Raw genomic sequence first — 21044 nt, 5'->3', positions numbered from 1 at the left:
GGTATAGCCAATAAAATACAATTGAAACATAAAATACAATAAAAAACACAATTAAAGACACTTCTCTCATTCACTAACTTTAATTTTTATTCAGTTACTTACACCCAAATAAATCCAATAGTCTCTCAATTCACACACCATCTCTTTACAATATGATTGTATACTTTTTAAAGAAGTGCCTATTTCCACAATATCATTTGCCGTCACTGGAAATCCTTTCACTTTGAGTTTCAAATGACACAAACTCAGACTTGGCTGATTTAATTTTACATAAAGGAATTCCATGAAAGGACAAACGTGCTGCTTTGGCAGAGAAACATGAAATTTAACAAGTGCTGTACTGAATATCCCACATAACATGTCAATTTAACCATAAATGGAACATTTGTTTCTGGGCTTTCTGGGGTATTTGCCAAGCATGGAGAACAAATTAATTCTGGAACAACTTTTGTCGTAAGGGTGTTACACGTTTTTATCAAATACAAGTAAACTACACTTTTCTACCACTCTGAGGCTGCAGCCAGACATTACACCCACCAACTCAAAGATGTTGGTCCCAGAGAAGTTGCTGAAGTCAACTGAGGAACTGACTATAATAACTGTAAATTAGTTTTTTTCTAACCTGAGCTGACTGTAAATTACGGCATAAATAAAAAATTAAGCTACAGAACCTGAAAACAACAGTGGAACAAAGAGAGGAAAACATTAAATCAGGGCTGAATGTTTTAAACACAATCCGACAGCTGTTACATCCCGGTGTTTATTTCCTAATATGACAATAACTTGAAAACCTGAACAAAAGTCAATGAGGAAAATGTCCTCACTCCAAGGCAAGACAGACGTGACAGAGTGTGAGTTGGTGTTTCTTCTTCGTTCTGTCAGAAAAGTTGTTGTTTGAACCTCACTGATGCCTTGGAGTCTTCAGAACATGGTTATAACCTCCGTCTCCTGCATCTGTGTCATTCATTCACTTCTTCTGAGTTCATATTTGAAACCTCTGCTACTGAGTCGGCTCCGACTGGTTGTGGAGGTATTGACTCTTTTCCTCCGACGCGTTTGCCGCAACCTTTGGTGTCGTCTTTGCCAGCGTGCTGTAAATGGTCATGGCCTGAGCAGCAGAGAAAAACAACACGACGGTCACCACTGAACATGACAGAGAGGCACTTTTTCTATACATCCAAGAGCAGTTAAGGGTAACTAAACCCCCTCTTCTGACGCTAACTCTGCCTATGGCCTGATTTTGAGTGTGAAAAAGTGGGCTGAGGGAGGGAAAGTTACAGAGTTTTTAGTGACAAATTCATAGAATTTTGCAGAGGCCGTGCACAGAGGAATGAAGCAGTGCTCTGCTTTTGTCCTTTTCATTTTTAAGGACATTTTGAATCCCTTAGCTCAATTAATAAAACAACTATTGATGTTTTCGATCTATAACGGAAATTTATGACGTTAACTTAAAAAGTGGAGGTTAAGAGGCTGTCGTAGCTGTGGATAATCTCAAAGCCTCAATCTCAATCCCTCTCAATAAAATGGGAAGGAATCTGGGATAACAAGTCCCATCCTGATTGGATCAGAGGGTTAAAAAATAATAGTGGACCAGTGAAGCAAGAGAAAGCAAATTTTGAGTGCAGTAGCTGGTGTTTTTGGTGCAGATTTTATGTACAATTTCAATATTTTAACTCTAAACTGTGGAAATGTCCACCTGGATCAACAAATAACATTACTAGATACACACAGTATATAGACTGAAAAAAACAGTGGTTTAGCAGTTTAGTTACACTTTAACGTGGCTCTGCTGCAGAACATGTGTATGAATACATTGTACTTGATACCTGTGTGACCATTCCGCTGATGTCCCCGGTGTTAGAGGGCAGCAGGATGGTGTTGGACTCCTTGGCAAGTTTTGAGAACGCAGACACGTACTGCTCAGCCACACTCAGTGAAGCAGCGGCATTTCCATTCTGTGGGGGAATTACATAAAACATCAACGGCATGAACTTTCAAATGAAGAGTATGACGTTGAGTTTTCTCTGTTTTCACCTGCTCAGTCAGAGCCTCCGACAGCATACGGATGGCCTTGGCTTTGGCTTCAGCTACGGCTATAGTGGCCTGGGCTTCACCTGGAAGAAAAAACCACAGATATACAACTGTAAATAAGCTCTATTTACAACAGAACAACAGCTGTGTCTCTAACTAGCTGCGCAAGCACAGATATATAACAACTAAAGTGTGGAACTTAATGAACGTACCAGATGCTTTATTGATCTGCTCTGCTTTTTCACCCTCAGACGCCAGGATCTGAGCTTGTTTACAACCCTCGGCGACATTAATGGCCGATTCCCTCGTCCCCTCGGACTCCAGCACCGTGGCTCTCTTTTTACGCTCGGCCTCTACCTAAACACACAACATGAATAAATTAAACGATTAAAAGGCTCCCTTAAGCTTCGACTTTCTTCTTTCAAAAGTGGAAATATCACTCTCACCTGCATCTGCATGGACTCTTTGACACGAGGTGGAACATGAATATCTTTGATTTCGTAACGGAGGCAGCGTATTCCCCAATCATCCGACGCTTGGTTGATGGAGTGGACGATGTTGGAATTGAGGGACTCCCTTTCCTTTGAAATGAAAGTGGATGTTTATATAAATCCACAGCACATTTATTACTATTTCTCCTTTTCTTCACGACAGTAGTTTTTGTCTTTACCCTGAACACTTTGTCCAGCGTGAGTTTGCCCAGTTCTGAACGCATGGTGGTCTGAGCCAACTGAGTGACGGCGTATTCTGGATCCTCAACGCCGTAACTGGCCTGAGAACAAACACACAGGAAGGAGAGAGATTTAAAAAAACACACATATACACACACACACACACATGTATATATATATATATATACACATATATAACTAATATCAAAGTATAACATAGAGTAAAGCTATTTGAAATTCTCCAAACATACCTTAAATGGGTCCATGATCCTTAAGTAAAGCACTCCATCAATCTGTAGCGTTACATTATCTGGAAAGACAAGGACAATCACACCGTTAATAAATCGCGTTACTGAGACAGAACTGTTTTCAATTATCAGTAAAATGATGGTGTGAAGGGTCCTCACACTAATTCATGTATAAAAAATAATTAAAAGTGAATTATTTTTGGTTTGTGGACAAAACAAGACATTTGAGAACATAACCATTTCCAGGTTTCCAACACTAATCAACATTTTCTGACATTTTATGGCCCAAACGAACGTACACATCTCCCTCCTTGTACATCTCAAAATCAGTTTTTGCTTTTAAGTCACTTCTTAAACTCACTTATTTAAAAAGCGCCTTGCTATAATTGTGCATATATTACTTGTACTACAATATTTAACCTGGTCTTAATGATCTTCACTGAGTTTGACTGTTATACATTTGTGCTGATGCTATTTTGGTGATAGTGTTGAAACTGTAATATAAGTCTATAGAAATACCCATTATTGTTATTATTACTTACCTAGAGACACAGAAGACTGCTCTGGGACGTCAATCACAATCTCTTTAAGACTTTGCACATAACGAATCCGGTCAAGCACAGGGATGAGGAAGTTTAAACCCTAAATACAAAAATAAACAAAGTGAAAGAAAAATTAGTAAACATAACACACAATACATACAACCTTCATCGCAGTAGAACTTTAATAGGAACGATGGATGATACCGGCTCTAAGATGCGGTGAAAGCGACCCATCCTCTCCACCACCCAGGCTTCCTGCTGCGGCACAAACAGCACCACAGTGTTCATGGGTAAACTAGACGCCCATCGCTGCTGCACTGGTGTCACCCACAGCTTGGGAGCAGTCCTCTGGCTTTGCTACACAAAACACACGCAATGGTTTGTTACAGAACACAACAACATCAGATTTGTATGACAATTTGTTATATTTGTGAGCTATGGGATATTTGAATTTCCCCAAGGGGATGAATAAATAAAGTTTGTCTTATCTAACTTGATTATTAGATTATTAATAGATTTGTTTTTTTGTGTCTTTTTTTCAATCATTTAAACAAGTTTTATGATTTTGCCGCAAACAAAGAAATCATTAAAACTGAATTGGAAACGGATTCTTGGTTTGTCACAAAACAGGACATTAGAGAACATGATCATTTACAGGTAAACATCAATGCACATTTATCAATATTTTATTACATTCTATGGACCAAACAAGTACTCGATTAATGGACAGATTACTCAATTATGAAAATAATCGTTAGTTGCAGCTCTAAACATACAAATCTAAAAAAACAAACATGAGTAAATGACTGGTTATTAAATACATTTTAATTATATCCTTTTTGGAGAAAAGTTTTTCTATTATAGAACGTTTTGAATGAAGCTTTGATTGATTTTGTGACGTTTTCCTTTAAAAATCATGAATGTAAATCTTAACAAGCACGTAGAAAAATAACAATCCTTTAATTGTTTTTGTAATGATTTGTAAAAAACAAACAATAAAATAACGCAGTACATCCACCGACACGGACACAGTGAAACTTGTAAATGACATTTTCGTGGATTATTAACACACCGGTGATCACGGAATGACACCCACTTTCAAGCTAAGTAACCAGAAATAACACATAAATCACTGTTGTTTTACCTGCAAAAGGGCGCCGCCGGCTCGACACAGCGACCGTAACATGATTCAAACACAAAAGAATAGAAAGTAGAAAAGAAATTCAGCTCTTTTTATTTGACACTACGTGAAAACTCTGCACTCATGTGAGTGAGCGAGTGACCCTCTCCGAACAGGAAACTAAAGTTACATCAGTGGTCCAGCGCTCAAACATGTCCGCCAGCGCGCGTAACATGAATCCAACGGTAATCGTTCCGTTAGCATGTAGCATGTAGTTTTTTGTTTTGTTTTACCCCAGTAACAGGTAGTTTTTAGTTGCTTTTTAATTATGAAATTTAGTTTGAATTGGGGTAATCTTAAATTTAAAAAAAGGGATGGTTTAGCTCTGTATGCTGGTTTCCCTTTAACCTTTCTCTTAACTGTTAAATCAGAAGCTAATATCAGCAGAAAAATATATAGATTTATTTTAATTACCCGTGTCAATTATTTACATTAAAATGTATAAATAATTGTAGTTGTAAAGTGATTAAAACATTAATATGGTTTTTATCACTATATATCAGACCATCAAGGTTTCTGCTCTCTGGTCATAAACTTACATTTTAAATATATTATCAAAATGTGTTTATTTTATCAAAAATAGTGGACTTGTAAATGCACGGCATAGAAAACTCTACTCTGCTGAGGGTTTGATGAAAATAACTTCATTAAAGACTGTGTTTTTCCACATTCTGCATTAAAAGGGGTTCAAAAGGGATGCAAACCTAGAGGATTACACGTCATCTGTGCTGTCCTACATTCACTTCTGCACCGACGCTGTTCTACCCACAAAAACAATCACGGTTTTTCCCAACCAGAAGCCATGGGTGGACGGCACAGTGCGGTCCCTGCTAAAAGCCCGGGATGCAGCCTACAGAGTAGGAGACAAACTGGCTTATAGCAGGGCCCGAAAAGAATTGAAGAAGGGCATCCAGCTGGCGAAACATCGGTACAGGCAACGCATCGAGGAACACTTCCGCGACAACAACACCCGCAACATGTGGAGAGGCATCAAGACCCTCACTGACTACAAGCGTAGTGAGCAGCAGGCCAGCCACGACCCCACTCTGCCTGACACTTTAAACAGCTTCTTCGCACGCTTCGACTCTCCGAGCAGAAGGACTGTACATCTTCCTCAGCCAGAGGTGCAGCACCAGCCTCTCACCCTGCAGCTGCACCAGGTGACGTCCACCCTGAGGAGGATCAACACCAACAAGGCGGCAGGCCCAGATAAGGTGTCAGGTCGGACACTGAAGTCATGTGCGGATCAGCTAGCAGCAGTTTTTCTGGACATTTTCAACATGTCGCTGCAGCTCTCCTCAGTCCCTGTCTGCCTGAAGTCCTCCATCATTGTGCCTGTGCCCAAAAAATCCACTGTCACCTGTCTCAATGACTTCCGTCCTGTCGCCCTGACCCCAGTCATAATGAAGTGCTTCGAGCGGATCCTCCTGAAGTACATCAAAGACGCCATCCCTGCGGGCCTGGACAGTCTGCAGTTCGCCTACAGGGAGAACCGCTCCACGGAGGATGCTGTCTCATTAGCACTTCACACGACCCTGACTCACCTGCAGCATCCAAACACTTACGTCAGGATGCTGTTTGTGGACTTTAGTTCAGCGTTTAACACCGTTCTCCCGGACGTGTTGGCGCTGAAACTGCACAATCTGGGTTTGGCACCATCGCTCTGCTCCTGGATCAGCGACTTCCTCACCAACAGACCCCAGGTGGTTAGGATACGGGGGTCCACCTCTGCACCGCTGGTCCTCAACACCGGAACGCCACAGGGTTGTGTGCTCAGCCCAGCCCTCTTCACTCTCTTCACACAGGAGTGCTCTGCCATCCATCCCACAAACATGGTTGTAAAGTTTGCGGACGACACCACCGTGGTGGGTCTCATATCCAACAATGATGAGACCCACTACAGAGAAGAGGTCCAGCACATCACACAATGGTGCTCCAGGAACAACCTCATCCTGAACACCACCAAAACAAAGGAGGTCATAGTAGACTACAGGAGGTCCAGGAAGACTGAACACGCTCCACTCTGCATACAAGGAGAGGGAGTGGAGCGTGTAGACAACATCAAGTTCCTGGGAATCCACATTTCCTCTGACCTCTCATGGAGTGTGAACACTTCGCACCTGGTGAAGAAGGCTCAACAAAGGCTCTTCTTCCTCAGGAAGCTGAAGAGGACTGGACTCTCTCCTCAGCTGCTCACAAACTTTTACAGAGCCACGATAGAGAGCATCCTGTGTCTCAGTGTGACGGTGTGGTACGGCAGCTGCACGTCACAAAACAGGAAGGACTTAGCCCGGGTGGTGAGAACTGCACAGGGGATTGTGGGCCGCCGTCTACCTGATCTGGATTCTGTTTACACCGCACGACTCCAGAGGAGGGCCAGACGGATAGCAACAGACCCCACCCACCCAGGCAACGCTCTTTTTGCACCACTTCCATCAGGAAAACGGTACAGGATCATCAGATCCTCCACCAAAAGACTCAGGGACAGCTTCTTCCCCAGGGCTGTGAAATCAATAACCCCCTCCCCCCCCCTCCCCCCTCTGTAGTGGATGACACAGGTCTGGCACTAAGTTCTGCACTTTATATTTATATTTATAATACAACTGCCCCTTTTTCCCCCTGTACATACATTTCCCTGCACTGTTCACTTTTTGCACATTTCACCTGCAATAACCTTTCTTGTTTTCTGTTTTGTTCATGCGTATTTCAATGTTTGCTGAGAGTCTCGGGAGGAAATTTTGTTATGCTTGCATAATGACAATAAAGAATCTTGAATCTTGAATCTTGAATCTTGAATCTTGAAAACTGCACATACTCTACCTTTTAAATTGTTCCAATGTATTTTGTTAAAAACATATTGTACCTATATTTTTTTTGCATTTGTCATTTATTTTGCCAACATTTTGTTTCTGATCTTCATATCTTGTTAGAGTTTGCTTCTCTCGTTTGTGCTGATGTGCCAGTTTCCCCTCATAAAAGTACACCTTATCTCAAAACAAGTACATTTTTAATACACGTAATGACTTGTTAAGTACACCAGGTGGTGCTGTTGCTTTTGTCTTTAAGCTCAGTTGCTGCTGTAGCCCTTCAGACAGAGACCATACACTCAAATTAAATAATATAGCCTACTGTTTTTCCTATTGAGTCTACTGTGTTATGTACAGCTCTTTAAGAGGGTTTGAAGGGATCTTTTTTAGGAAATGTGTGAATAAATATAGAAATATAGAAATAAACTGAAATAATCACACGACACAAGTGCAAACACAGGACACATTAAACAATTGATTTGAGAATGAGTTTGCCGCTCACAAAGACTACTTAATGGTCAACAAAAAGAGGACCTCTGTAACAAGCCTTGTTAACTGATACATCATTATTATTTATTTTTTTAAAGCGATTATACACTTATGTAAAAACATATATGTGTTTATTTATGTTTGTTTACATGTGTTACCCAATTTTCCCCCTCAGGGATTAATAAAGTATTCTAATAACATTGGCTAATACAAAAAATACAATCCCTAGCATTTAGATGAGAGTGTTTGTTAAAGTGTGCCGTCACTATTTTCACAATAAATCAATAATTATTTTAATGTTTTAATTTAAAGTTAAACATTGAATGGACCCTCCCAAATAAACAATGTTTCAACATGAAATATTAATATAAAGCTCTGAATTAAATAAGAATAACAAATTATTCTGATTACACCAACCTGACTCTGGGCTAGAGATGGAAATTAGCCAATGGCTAATACAATGAAATACAATAAGTAGCATTTATACATTAATGTATGTTAATGTGTGCTGTCCCTATTTTCACAATAAATACATCATTTTAATTACAAAATTCAATTTCTAGCAATAAATGTTACACACTGGACCTTTAAAAAAGTCATTTTTGAGTGAAAAACAAATGCTTACAGGTAAATTGTTAATATAAATCTCTAAATTAATTAAGAATCACAACATATTATATACAAATATTTAATAAAAGTTTATAAAAACATCCTAACGTTCCACACGGATGTGTCTGCGTCACCTGTTTCCTCAGCAAACCTGTGCCTCTCAGTGATTGGTCGGCTTGAGTTGCGTAGCCCAGCCCTTTAGTGAAGCCCCTCCCTCTCTCTCCCTCCCTCCGCCCTCTGACTCTGCCTCTCTCAGGTTTGTCCGTCAATTCTGAGAGAAAACCTGTATGTGATGGGAGTTTATATTCGTGGCGTGGCCGTGGCGTGGGCCCGCTGCTGCTGCTGCTCCGTGGACGCGAACTCCGGCGTTACGAAAACACTCACGAACACCGACGAGGACGTTTGCAGCGTTTAAAGCGAAGGCTTTTAACTTAACGGACGCTGCTGCCATGTAAGCGGAGAGTAAATCTGCGCCTGCTCTACAAACAAGTGTCAAACAAGTGCACTGTCGCTCTGCCATGTCGCTACTTTGCGTCAGAGGTGAGTTTTTAAACACTTATTTGTGATGTTAACTACGACTTTTATCCCATTTTGTGGAATTCACTGTGATAAAGTCGATGGAAAAATCCATAGAAGTAGTTTTTAGTATCTGTCTGGGGACAGACGTCTCACTCCTTCAGGCTGTAAATAACCAGCAGAAAAGTAACAGGTACATTTGTCGTGTCGAGATTCTAAACTTTCTAAAAAAAACCAGAATCTTCTTAAAGCATGTAAAACATGTATGTAGTCTCAATATTAATATAATTTATGTACTATAATGTTAATATAATATACCTGTTTTTCCCTTTTTGGAGCAGTGTACACACAATATAGCAGCTGTTTGAGCCTCGTACTGTATCATTCTGCAGATGACAACAATAGAATATAAACAAACTCTTATATGAGGGCATTTAAATATTTAAAAATGATTTCATTCTTGGAAATAACAGACAAGAAAGAAAAGGAGCAGTAAGAGTTAGGGTTGAACAATTAATCTAAATGTCATCAAAATCGCAATATTGCCTATAATGTTGTTTTCAAATCTGGAATTTGGTCAAATGTTCAGCTTTTTAAATAATGTAAATGAACAACAGTAGTATATAGTGTTATTTTGTGTTGTAATTGTAATTTGGAGTAGTGCTGCTACAATTAATCGATTACTAAATGAATCGTCAACTATTTTGATAGTGGATTAATGTTTTTTCAGTAATTAAAAACAAGCTTTCTGATTATCGGTTTCTTAAATGTGAATATTTTCCTGGTTTCTTTGCTCAAAGTAACAAATAAATCATTAAAACTGGATAATTTTTTGTTTTGTGGACAAACATCATAATTTTCCCAGTACTCGACTAATCGAGAAAATAATCGATAATAATGGGAGATTCTAGATTCAGACCATAAGTGTTGATCAGTAATTATTTGAGTACCAGAATTATGTTTTTGCCTCCAAAAATAAAGAAAATTCAAGCTTTTCCTAAATTTAAGAGATCAGCATCTACCTGTGAAAACCCCCAAATCTGTCAGCCTTCATTTATTTTTTATGATAGTTTACAAATGTGATGATAATTTGAATGAAAATGGCAATAATAACCCCCTGAAACTGGACTAGGACTGTTAAATCCTCTGTGGTTTTTATTCATAATTCCAAAGTACAAACAAATTACTCAAAAAATAATATATAATAGCAGTTTCCCCCCCCACTTTAAAAATAAGGCTCCAGTCTGTTGGCTAAAACACACAGATGGTGGAGAACCTCTTGTTGTCTGTAGCATCCTTCACCAAAGCAAAGCCCATTATGCAACATCCGAATAAATCTGTGACAACAAGACCAATGTTAAACAAAGTACTGCCAAGAAGAGGAGGAGAGAGAAAAATAGGCTGAGACAAGCTTAAAGCAGAGCCTCGAGATACTAAAAAGTGCTAAAAAAAAATATCGAATAAAGATGTGTTTTAGTCAATTACAAGCTGGCTCGTATTGATGAGTTTTAGTGTGTTTGTGCACATTTGGAAAATAGTCATTTCAAACATGGTAATTAATAGGTTTTGGTCACTGAAATGCATTGAAAAATACAGGATTTTCTTTAATGAGGTTGTGTGGTACAGTAAACATGGTACATGTATATAAATACAAATTAATTAAGGTCAAATGATCAAACACCTCTGATCTGTGGTTCCCTGTCTTCTTGAAGGCTCTGTGTCATTTCAGCATTTTGGGTTGAGAGTGAACCTTTAAACTTTTTTTGTGAGTTTAAACATGTTACTTATGGCGTGTTTCCACGACTTGACTCACCACGGCACGGTTATTTTGCGTTTCCACTAGCGATAGTACCTGGTACTGGCCACTAAGGCTGTATTCAACCAAAGAAATTCTTGTTCGAAAATACCGAAAACAAGGGGGGGGGGGGGTTTCTCTGAAGACATGCTGTTACCTGTGGAACAGGGGTGCTCTGAAAACACCCCCATTAGAACTTGGTACATTCCTCCAGATTAAGTCAAATTAACCATAGACTGTATGAAATTAACACGGCAAAAAGTTGACTTATCAGAATTTGAGTCGAACCAGAACGTATTGACTCATAAATCGACCAGACGACCGGGACTTTACAGCCCTACTGGCCACTGACTGGTCACAGTGTCGTCACAGGAAGAAATGTCCGACACAAGAATCAAGCCGACCAATGCTAGTGGAACTGGTGTATATAGCGACAGCACTGCTGATCGCGACCGGTCACTGTGTCAGACGGGAGCCAGTCATGGAGGAAGTACTGAACAAATAGTTTCAATTAACTGATTCTAATGATTCAGTTACACTGAAAACAACTGCTTTACACGTCACTTGTTTGCGTGTCGCGTGTAAAACGAAGTCACAGCAGTTTCATGCAGCCGTGCAGTGATGACTCCGCCCCCAGATGAGTAGGTACTATTTTCGTAGTGGAAAACCAGCCTAAACCATGCCATGCCGTGCTGAGGGGAGGCGGGTCGAGCTGGAACCGTAGGTGGAAAAGGAGCTTTAGTGATTTCAGAGAAGCGAGGGAGTTCGAGTTCAGTCAATGTGTCATAGCAAATTCAGGTTAACCGCGAGGAGGTAAAGTGTGGTCGTGCTACAATGGCTACAACCACAACAATGTGTTATTTTTTATAATGTACATATCGTGTTACGTTTGGCGGTGGATGGGTCTGATTGGAGTTTAGTGTCTGTCATGGAAGTTGTTAATATTGCTCTAAAAACCATAATGCAACACGTTGGGAAAGGGTAAAAAGTCAATTTTGTCTCGTTCACTACAACCTAACAGTGTTCATTGATAAGAGTTTTGGCAAACGGTTGGTGTTTTCCATCCCATAAATACAGGACTGTCAGGTGTCTGGGCAGGTGTGTGTGTGTGTGTGATCAGCAGACGCTGTGACTCACTCTCTGATACAATAACGCACAGCTTGGCCATGTTGCTTTATCGATCGCTGTAGCTGAGAAGCTTCATCTCCATGGCGATGTGTTTACATAACATAACATCTAAGTGGTTTCTCTTACAACACTGGACATTTTTTTGGGAGGGGGACAGGGGACGGGACTCCTGCTGTGGATCAGGACAGGGCTGAGTGGACACATGGCTCACGTGGACCCCGACATGCGGCAGCAGCACTGTTAGGTTTAAAGGTCCAGTGCGTAAGAATGAGTGACATCTAATGGTGTGACTGCAGATTGTAACAAATCTGGAAAACTCCTCTGTTCATACTTTATTTTACCAAGCAGGACAGGGAAGTACGGTTGCCTTCATATAGACTAGAAATAAATGATTGCAATGAAGGACGATTTTATTTGTTTGAGCATATTATCATAAGAATGGAGTTTGCATCTTCTCCAGTTTCCTCCCACAGTCCAAAAACATGCAGATTTAGGGATTAGCCAAAATTGAACACACTAAATTGACTGAAATGTGATGGACTGGCAATCTGTCCAGGGTGTGACTCCGCCTTTTGCACTGTCAGCTGGGATTGGCACCAGCAACCCTCATGTGGAATATAAAGCGGTAGCAGATGAGTGAGTGAGTGAGTGAGCACATAATCATACACGGAGGTCACTCAGTGCAGTTTTAAAGAAATAAATGAGCACAAAGAAGCACTTTAAAAAGTAAACAATATATAAGTAAATGCTTCAAAGAATGATAGAAACAATCAGATTTAGAGAAATTCAGCTGGATAAAAGTTTAAAATATCTTTCTAATAAACATTTAAATAATAATACGGAAGATGGGGGACACAAACATCAATAGATGCTGTGGATCTTCGCGGTTTGTGTAGTAAACATGGACTGTGTATGAAAGTTAAAATGAATTCTTGTTGTGAAGTCTCAAGGTTCTCGATTCACAGATGTGCTTTATCATCTATGTATTTCAAAACAGGAACTTTATTTCCATAAGTGAAGAAGATTAGAAACTAGTAATTGAGACCTCCTAGTGGCGATACAAAATGTTGCTACTTCTGGGTTGGCTTCATTTGGCAAAGCAGAAGACTATGTCCACTTTTTAAATATGGTCTATGATAGTGAACAGCAGGATAATGGAGTGGAGAAAGCTACGTTAAGAGATGCTCCATCCACATTCAATACATAGACTTTATGCACTTTGTTCTCTGTGTTGTGAATAAACAGAGAAATCCTGCACTTTTAACTTTTCATTTTAATGTAGTTGTCTTCAGTGAGACAGATATTGTGATGTATGATTGTCTCGCAGTGTATCGTTTACCACAGAATCGTTGTCTCGTGATATTATTGGTATCTAAAATGTTTGCCCATACGTAGGTACTGTTGTGAAAGTATCGGGGGGGAAAAAACCTCAGACAATAACAAAGTGTAGAGCAGATGTCACAGCTTCTCATTATCAGCTGCATGAGATGAAACAGTGAGGTGGTGAATGAGGAGGCTCCCCGCTCCCCCTACGTCAGCACCTCAGCCTTATTTATCACCAGCTGAACAGTGACCACACAGGATGTCCCGCTTGTTTCACGCATCATCGCGCCTTTTGTACACTTGACTCATCTGTTGACACGCGCTCGTGTTAGTGAACAGTGACAGAGCACATCTTTGTCACGGCCCTGGAATTACAAAAAAAAAAATCAAAACACAGTAACACAACAAAGTTGTCGTCGCGACTGCAGTGGCAGCATTTTGTTTGCAGCCTGTGACGACGATGTTGGCCCAGCACCGGGATGAGTAAAATGGATTTAGGTTGAAAGACAGAAGTCAAGCCGCACTGTAACAACATTAGAGCTGCGGGCAGAGTGGTTTGGCTGAACGCAGCGAGCAGCAGAGCAGTGGAATTATGAGGGAAAGAGGCAGAGAGAGCGTTTAGAAGATTGTGGACAGTAATCCTCTGGCCATCTGTTGCTCTCTCTCTCTCTCTCTCTCTCTGTGTCTGTCTCTCTCTCTCCACCTGATGACCCCATGCAACAGCCAGTTTGAAATAAGTCCCTCTGCTGGGCAAATTGATAACTACTCCAAATTGTCTGATGCACTTTGCATTTTCTTAATCATGCATGACTTTACTGTGACGTCATATTTTTTCATTAAGTGCCTTAATGTCACTACTTTTGGGTCATTTTTTGATTTTTAAACATTAATATTTTTTAAATTAAGGCTTATAAATAACAACTGGATATTTTCTACATATCTAATAGCTATATTTGAATATAAAGCTGCACACGGGTTGTTGAAATTAAATGAAATTGACTATAAATGTGGTCAAAACCACAAATAATCAGACTTAACATTACGTAAGTGACATTTTTAAATGTACTTTTATATGTACCATATTTAATTTATATTATTTAGTGTATTTTGCTAATTTATTCAATATAATACATTTGATGATTGTCGATTCAATGCCCTTTAAAACCAGAAAAACTCATCACAGATACCTTATCAAAATCTAACAAGATAGATATAATATCGATATATTGCACAGCCCTGTTGTTAATGATGCTCCAGGTTGGAGAGATTCACATTTGGTACAATTTGCAGCAGCGAAAATGGTCTGGAAACTGAAATATTTGTCTATAAATGCAAGGATTTGTCTGTCTGTCCATGTATCTGTCCGTCACTCACATTAGACATTGAAAGGTTTGCTTGGCACGTCTTAAAACTTGGCTGCTGACATACTAGAAACATTAAACAGGACTGTTGATGTGGAATAATACCAAAAACACACATGAAAAACACTTAACACTAAATTACACAAAGAACAGGCAGATAATGAACAGAGACTGCACTAAATTTATTAATATCAAATAGAATCAGAAATCACATCAAATTGGACCAGTGTGAATCAGAATTAAATCAATTCAGGAAGTCAGTAGTGTTACTCAGCCCTAGTAGGGCGATAATTCTGGTAATAATTATTCTGTAAATGCTGGTGAGCCCTGCGTCCAGCACTGTTTGAGGCTGAATAGCCTCTAAACCCACAGAGGAATGATAAGCATCAGTTTCCACCATAATAGCCACCCTTTGCTTTTGTGTCACGGCTCTAAATAACATCATGCAAATCAGGACGTGAGGCCACTGGTCTGTGATTGGTCAGTGACTGCGAAAAGTGTGTAAGTGAGTGGAAAGGACAAAAGAAAAAAACCAAACACTGTTCTGTTTCTTCACTTTTTCCACTGATCGCGTCACACTGACGTTTGTACAAGACAGGAAGTGCTTCAGTTCTTCTTTGACATGGTTAACGTGGGGAAAATGTTGATTTTTCAGTGGAAAATTGATCAAATTTACTTTCTCTTTGTGGATAAAACTCAAACATTTATGTATCTGGACTACAATCGCAATTGTTGTTTTCCTGTACAATACAGTATAAAGACTTGGGGGAGCTAAAACATGAAAATATGAAAAGCATCATTTGTGCCTCCGTCATCCCGTCCTTGTCCATCTGCCGTCACAGGCTGCAGAGGTTTAGTAGGTTACATTCCTGCACACATAATTCTGCCACGGCAATCACAATTAATCCCCCCTTGCAAAGTGCTTTGCAATCCCACAGACATTATTGTATGGATGCATCAAGGGGGAATAAAGATGGTGCGTCTAAAAATAAACCGAAAATGATTAAATAGAGGTTTAAGGAAGTGGCTGCTGTTGCCAGACATTTTTGCATTTTTTGTTTGTTATCTCGAGTCCATCTGTCCTGATCCAGGTCTGGCATTGTGTGTTTGTTTGTACTACAACTGTTCAGACTTATAATTCCTTAGTATGTTATATATTATACTACACAATTATCAAATCGCAGGAGACGCAATATTTACTTGTGTCAAATGACCATTTTAAGATTAGATATTGTCCTGATCTAAACACGTCATACTCTCCAGATGGAAGAAAACGTCTTTATTTCTCACAGATCTGCACAAATATCACAGAGTTATCGTTTTTTTAAACATGCTATTGAAATGAAAATGAGAATAATTTTGTCAAAATAACCATTTCCCGCTCAAAATACTGAGTCAGTACATTATCAGGGTTCAGGTTAGTTGTAACATTTTATTTAGGCTGTCCAGGTGAACTGGAGACAATGCGGTGTCCTTTATAGACGGTCGTGGACAATGTTGGAGGTCCTGTCCTGGACACATTATTATTATTATAAGTTTATTATTATTATTACACAGTGAGGCAGAGTGACTCAATGGAAACATCGCGTTTGTTTATTTTGTTTTTGTCTCCTTTCATTCTGACAAACGTGTGAAGTGTTGCTGCTCAGCGTCATGAGGCTGTTGTTCAGGTGTCACGAGGCAGCGAGTCACGTCTCACATCCCTGCATATGAATGTATTCTTCAGGCCGCAGTCGTATGTTTGCATCTCTCTGACTTGTTTTTCCCTCAGGTTAAAATCACTTAAATTGATTTTTTTCTCCTTTTCTTTTACAGTGAAAAAAGCCAAACTCCAGGGATCTCCAGGTGAGTCACTTAAACAAAAAACTTAATGTTTATTCGCCCACATTCTGCACACACGCCCCACACGTAGGCTACATTTTCACATGTAGGTTAATCACCCAAATTCTGGCAGTCCTCCTGGGGCCAGGTTTGATTTAGTGTGACGTAATGCTGCGTCCTTCCGTGCCAAAGCGTGCACAGGTGAGCTCCGATCAGTGGCTGCTAAGTCCAAACAGTCTCCACCCGGGTAAATCTCTCACATCGACTTTAAAGCCCTGTGACGTTTCTGTCGGGAGCAGAGCAGGGCAGACACCAGCTCTGGCAGCTTTGGATCTGCTGCTGACATTTCACTCTCACTCTCAGTCCCTAACTGACCTTTGTAAAGTCAATTATCCAGCAGGTCTCTACATTTGTTCCTCTTAGTCCCTCCCCTTTTTATCCATGGGTCTATATGTCGTAAGGCTACATTCAGATTGCCGGGCGGTGGAGGATTCTCATCCTAATTTGCAAAAGGCTAAGGTCAGATTTTTGTATTATTATTATTGATGTGACTCAGATAGGGCTGAACAATTAAACAAGATTTTATCTTAATTGCAATATGGCCTACTGCCATTACCATTTTGGATTAAATATTGTCGGGACAGACTGAAGAAAACTCATGGAATTGCACAAATATCACACACTAATCGTTTTAAATATGTGATTCAGATGAAAATGGGAATAATCAAATAATTAAAATTCCCTCTCATATCGCGAATCACATTGCAATTTCAGTCAAAATAATCGCAAATACTGTACATAATTATTCAAAATCGTTCAGCCCTAGTCTCAGATCAGATTTCCAATCGTCAATTGCGATTTTCAAACCAGACCTGTGTCATTTCACTACGTGATCCCGGCTTTTACTTTGAAACAGGGAAAAGACGTGCTCTGCTTGTGACATAAGTCTCAGATAGAGACACTGAATCAATGTATATTTGTGCCCTGAGACGCGCGCGGCTCTCTCACGTGACAAAAACGAGCCACATGTCTCACTCACAGTGTGACACACGTGGTCTCACGTGGACAGTGACAGAAACGTTTCTTGACATGCAGCACACCCACCCAGTGTGAGACAAGCCTGCGTGACAGAAGTGTCTCTGCTTCTCTGAGATATTGTTTTTAGATTGTGAGCCTCTGTTGGTTTTATCTGTGTGTGTGTGTGTGTGTGTGTGTGTATGTGTGTATGTGCGTGTGTGTGTGTGTGGGGCTGGGGCCTCCTCCCTTCACTGGGCCACACCACATGTCACGCCTGCCTCAGAGCAAACAACCCAGATAATTCTGTGCAACGACGCTGACAACTCAGGTTACACAGGAAGTGTAAATGGTTATTTAATACTATTATACTGTCGTATTATTTGGTATTAATGTAATATTTTGCTTTTGGAATTTAATCCACGTTATTCAAACATTTGCGGCCTCTTAGAGCAAAATAAAAGTTTCTCCCAACCGTTCTCTGCATATTCCCACTGACATGATGTCCCACATGGACACGTCATCATAACATAAAAGACAAGAGGACGCTGGACGCATTCATACGTGGTGGAGGCGCCAAACTGCGCCAAACTTTTGTCCACAAACCAAAAATCATTCAGTTTTAATGGTTTATTTGTTGTGTGGAGCAAAGAAACCAGAAAATATTCCCATTTAAAAAATCTGAAAACTTGTTTTAACTGTTTAAAACACTCAAACCAGTTAATAGATTATCAAAAAATAGTTAATGAATAATCATTGCAGCCCTAAATCACAATATTTCTCTCGTTATCTGGTTGCCTGTGTTCCTTAAACCACATACAGTATTGTTTAAATCTTATATTTCTATAAGTATTGAAATGGCCATTCATATACACACAGCTGTGCATCAACACTAGATATATAGATGGATAGATAGATCTGCACTTCATGTCCTCTTTACTGGCTGGAAGAGTATATTGAGAACAGCTTCCTGTGTAAATGTTCTCTGGCCTGTATATCACTGTACTTCCCATTTCTATGTGAATTCTGGGAAATACCAGTCGCTCCCTCCTGTTTATTCAGGTTTAGGGAAAGGAATATGTAACACATGTCCTCATTGTTAATTAGTCCGTGTGATAATCCTAACTTGTTTTCCAAAGAGAGTCGTGTGACCATTGGAGGAAGTTTACACAAGGCTGTGTGATCATGTGCTTCCACCACACCTTCACCAAGGTAGATTTTGGGCTTTACTTTCAGGGCCTTGCATCAATTGTTTTTCTGTGCAAGTCAAACTAGAGGCGACCTTGTCTGGGCCACCGGCCAGATGTCGTACTTTCCACTGAATGGCCACAGGAAAGTCAGGCCAGATAAGCGCCGTGTGTTCCTGAATTTATGTGCAGTCTCTGTATTTTTTGCGTGCCTGAGAATTTAAGTATTGTTTTTATGCGAAGACTCCCAGGACACGCACACATACACACACAACCACCTCAGATGGTCTTCAGCTGTGTTGAAGTCCTCTGATGGCTCTGTATCTGCTGCTGTCTCATGCAACATTGATGAGCTGCCTGTATTTAAAATGTCAAGCCTTTCCGACTACCTGTGTTTCTCTGACTAATTCATTGAAAAAACTCATCATCGATCAATATTAGATGAAGATGCAGCGAACTTAAGAGCTAAAAAAAAAAAAAAAACGAAAGACAGGACAAATACTGAACCTACAGTTCACCTCATCTGATTCCAGGTGTCATTTCAGATTAGGGTTGGGATGACTCTGGACTCTGACCAAAAGTATACACTGGGATGTTATTATCAATAATTCTTATCCAAAGTGGTCAAATGAATGGGGAACATATCTTATGAGTCTACTGAAGTTATTTACGTTAATTCGAGCCTGACTGATGTTGAATTACCAATAATAATATTGAAAATTGGGACTATAAAAGATGTCCAGCAATAACAACATATAAGCTTTCACATATTTCAACATATTTAATTCACGTTTTACTCTCACGTTAAAATTTACTGTTATTTTAAATTGTTTTATTGTGGTTTTAGGTCTTGTTTTTAGTGTAATAGAATTTTGTGTATTTTCTTGCCTTTGTTTTATGACTTTTTTATTATCTGTAAAGCATCTTTGAGCTCCCTTTTAAAAGCACTATATCAATAACAATGTATAATAACTCAACGGTACACTTGATTTGGTGTATTTATTGACTTAACTTCTCTTGTATTTCACATTATTAGCATAATGTTTCAATAAAGGGGATTAATATCCGTTATCCTTACATCTATATCATTTTGACACTGATAATCCAGTATTGGCCTCATAAATCCATCATGGCTCAGACTCTAGTGTGCATGCATGTGTGATTTGTGTTTTTCCAGCCAGTTACCACTGCTTCCTCCTCCACAGTGCAGATTGTATCGGCCATATATAGTGGACACCACCTGCTGTAAAGGTCCCACAGCCACTAAGTGGCCCTTATCTAATCCAACATCCTCCTCCCTTATCTCATCTCCTCTATTCATGGGAGGCGGCCCAAGTGTGGCACAAAGCATGGACTATCTAATTAGGGAAAGGCTTGAACATCCCCCAGGCTCCTTTTGTAATTATGGCTTTGTTACCACTGTCCTCTAAGACACTAATTGGGCCCATGTCCTGTCACTGGTGGTTGTTGTCGTAGGGGGACACTGACAAAGCTGTCACTCCGCTGGTTGTTTACAGCTCGGTACATTTGTTTACGATCTTTTGTTTTTATTTACACGGAGTGACGGGCAGAGGAATGTTGCGAGTGTCCACCCGTGGCGACTGTTTTACTGTCTCGTTGTGTCAAGAGTCACGTTTACTTATCTGGCTGCCGTGTTAGAGGCTATGTGCTGAGTAAATGTTTCAATATGTTGCCGGGGTAACCAGGGAGAATCTTTGTTTAACCCGGTCAGGTGGTCTGTCTTTTAAGGAACAGCTGAGGCTCTGCTTTTATTTCCCATACATACAGCGCAAGGTGGACTCTCTCTGTATGTGTGTGTGTGTGAAATTGTATTTGTGACCTCTTTAGGACATTTTCTGGCATAAACACTGACGTCATGGAGACCAGAACCTGGTCCTGATGATGAAGAACCTCATTTCTGAGGAACTGGTAAAGTTTAGGACTAAGATTTGAATTGTGAATTGAATTGAATACAGATGGTTTTAAAGGTAAATTATCTTTATTTTTAGGACACACTCATTTTGTGTGTGGGAAAACACACTGAGTTTCAACTCATACAGTGTTGAATTGAATAGAATTGAATATACCTTTTATTGTCCAGGAAATATTTCTTTGGGCCCATGATTCTGTACTGTATGTTCGTATACTGTACACGTGAACACAATGAACTTTGAATAACTTGAATCTGGTTTTAGATGTTTTAGCTGATTCACTCTGGCCTAATATATAAATTCACTCTGGCCGAATTTATATATTTCATGGTGCTAGAATGGAGAGACACGGGAGACGAGTTTGACGCTCTGCCCTGCTGCAGGAAATGAA

At 39.9% G+C, this 21044-nt stretch overlaps 2 protein-coding genes across 4 annotated transcripts in view; one reads left to right on the top strand and one right to left on the bottom strand.

Moving 5' to 3' along the window:
* Positions 1-51: 51 nt before the first annotated feature.
* stoml2 (stomatin (EPB72)-like 2) lies at positions 52-4802 on the bottom strand. Its single transcript, XM_058617335.1, has 10 exons — positions 4637-4802; positions 3697-3849; positions 3493-3592; positions 2954-3012; positions 2702-2803; positions 2478-2612; positions 2244-2388; positions 2035-2114; positions 1827-1955; positions 52-1108 (listed from the first exon to the last, which is right to left on the bottom strand). Exons 1-10 carry the CDS (start codon positions 4676-4678, stop codon positions 1001-1003), a joined length of 1053 nt encoding a protein of 350 aa, XP_058473318.1. The 5' UTR covers positions 4679-4802; the 3' UTR covers positions 52-1000.
* A 4048-nt stretch (positions 4803-8850) lies between these two features.
* Positions 8851-21044, top strand: part of LOC131446159 (protein unc-13 homolog B-like) — a 62960-nt gene continuing 50766 nt past the window's right edge. For all 3 annotated transcript variants that reach the window (XM_058617214.1, XM_058617213.1, XM_058617215.1), the window contains exons 1-2: positions 8851-9117; positions 16516-16545. In XM_058617214.1, the coding sequence (XP_058473197.1) occupies positions 9096-9117; positions 16516-16545 (52 nt within the window). In that variant the 5' untranslated portion in view covers positions 8851-9095. The remainder of the gene's footprint in view (positions 9118-16515; positions 16546-21044) is intronic.

This window comes from Solea solea, chromosome 19 (assembly GCF_958295425.1).
Source record: "Solea solea chromosome 19, fSolSol10.1, whole genome shotgun sequence".
In the NCBI taxonomy this organism is placed as follows: Eukaryota; Metazoa; Chordata; class Actinopteri; order Pleuronectiformes; family Soleidae; genus Solea; species Solea solea.
This window is presented reverse-complemented; position numbering and strand designations above follow the sequence as displayed.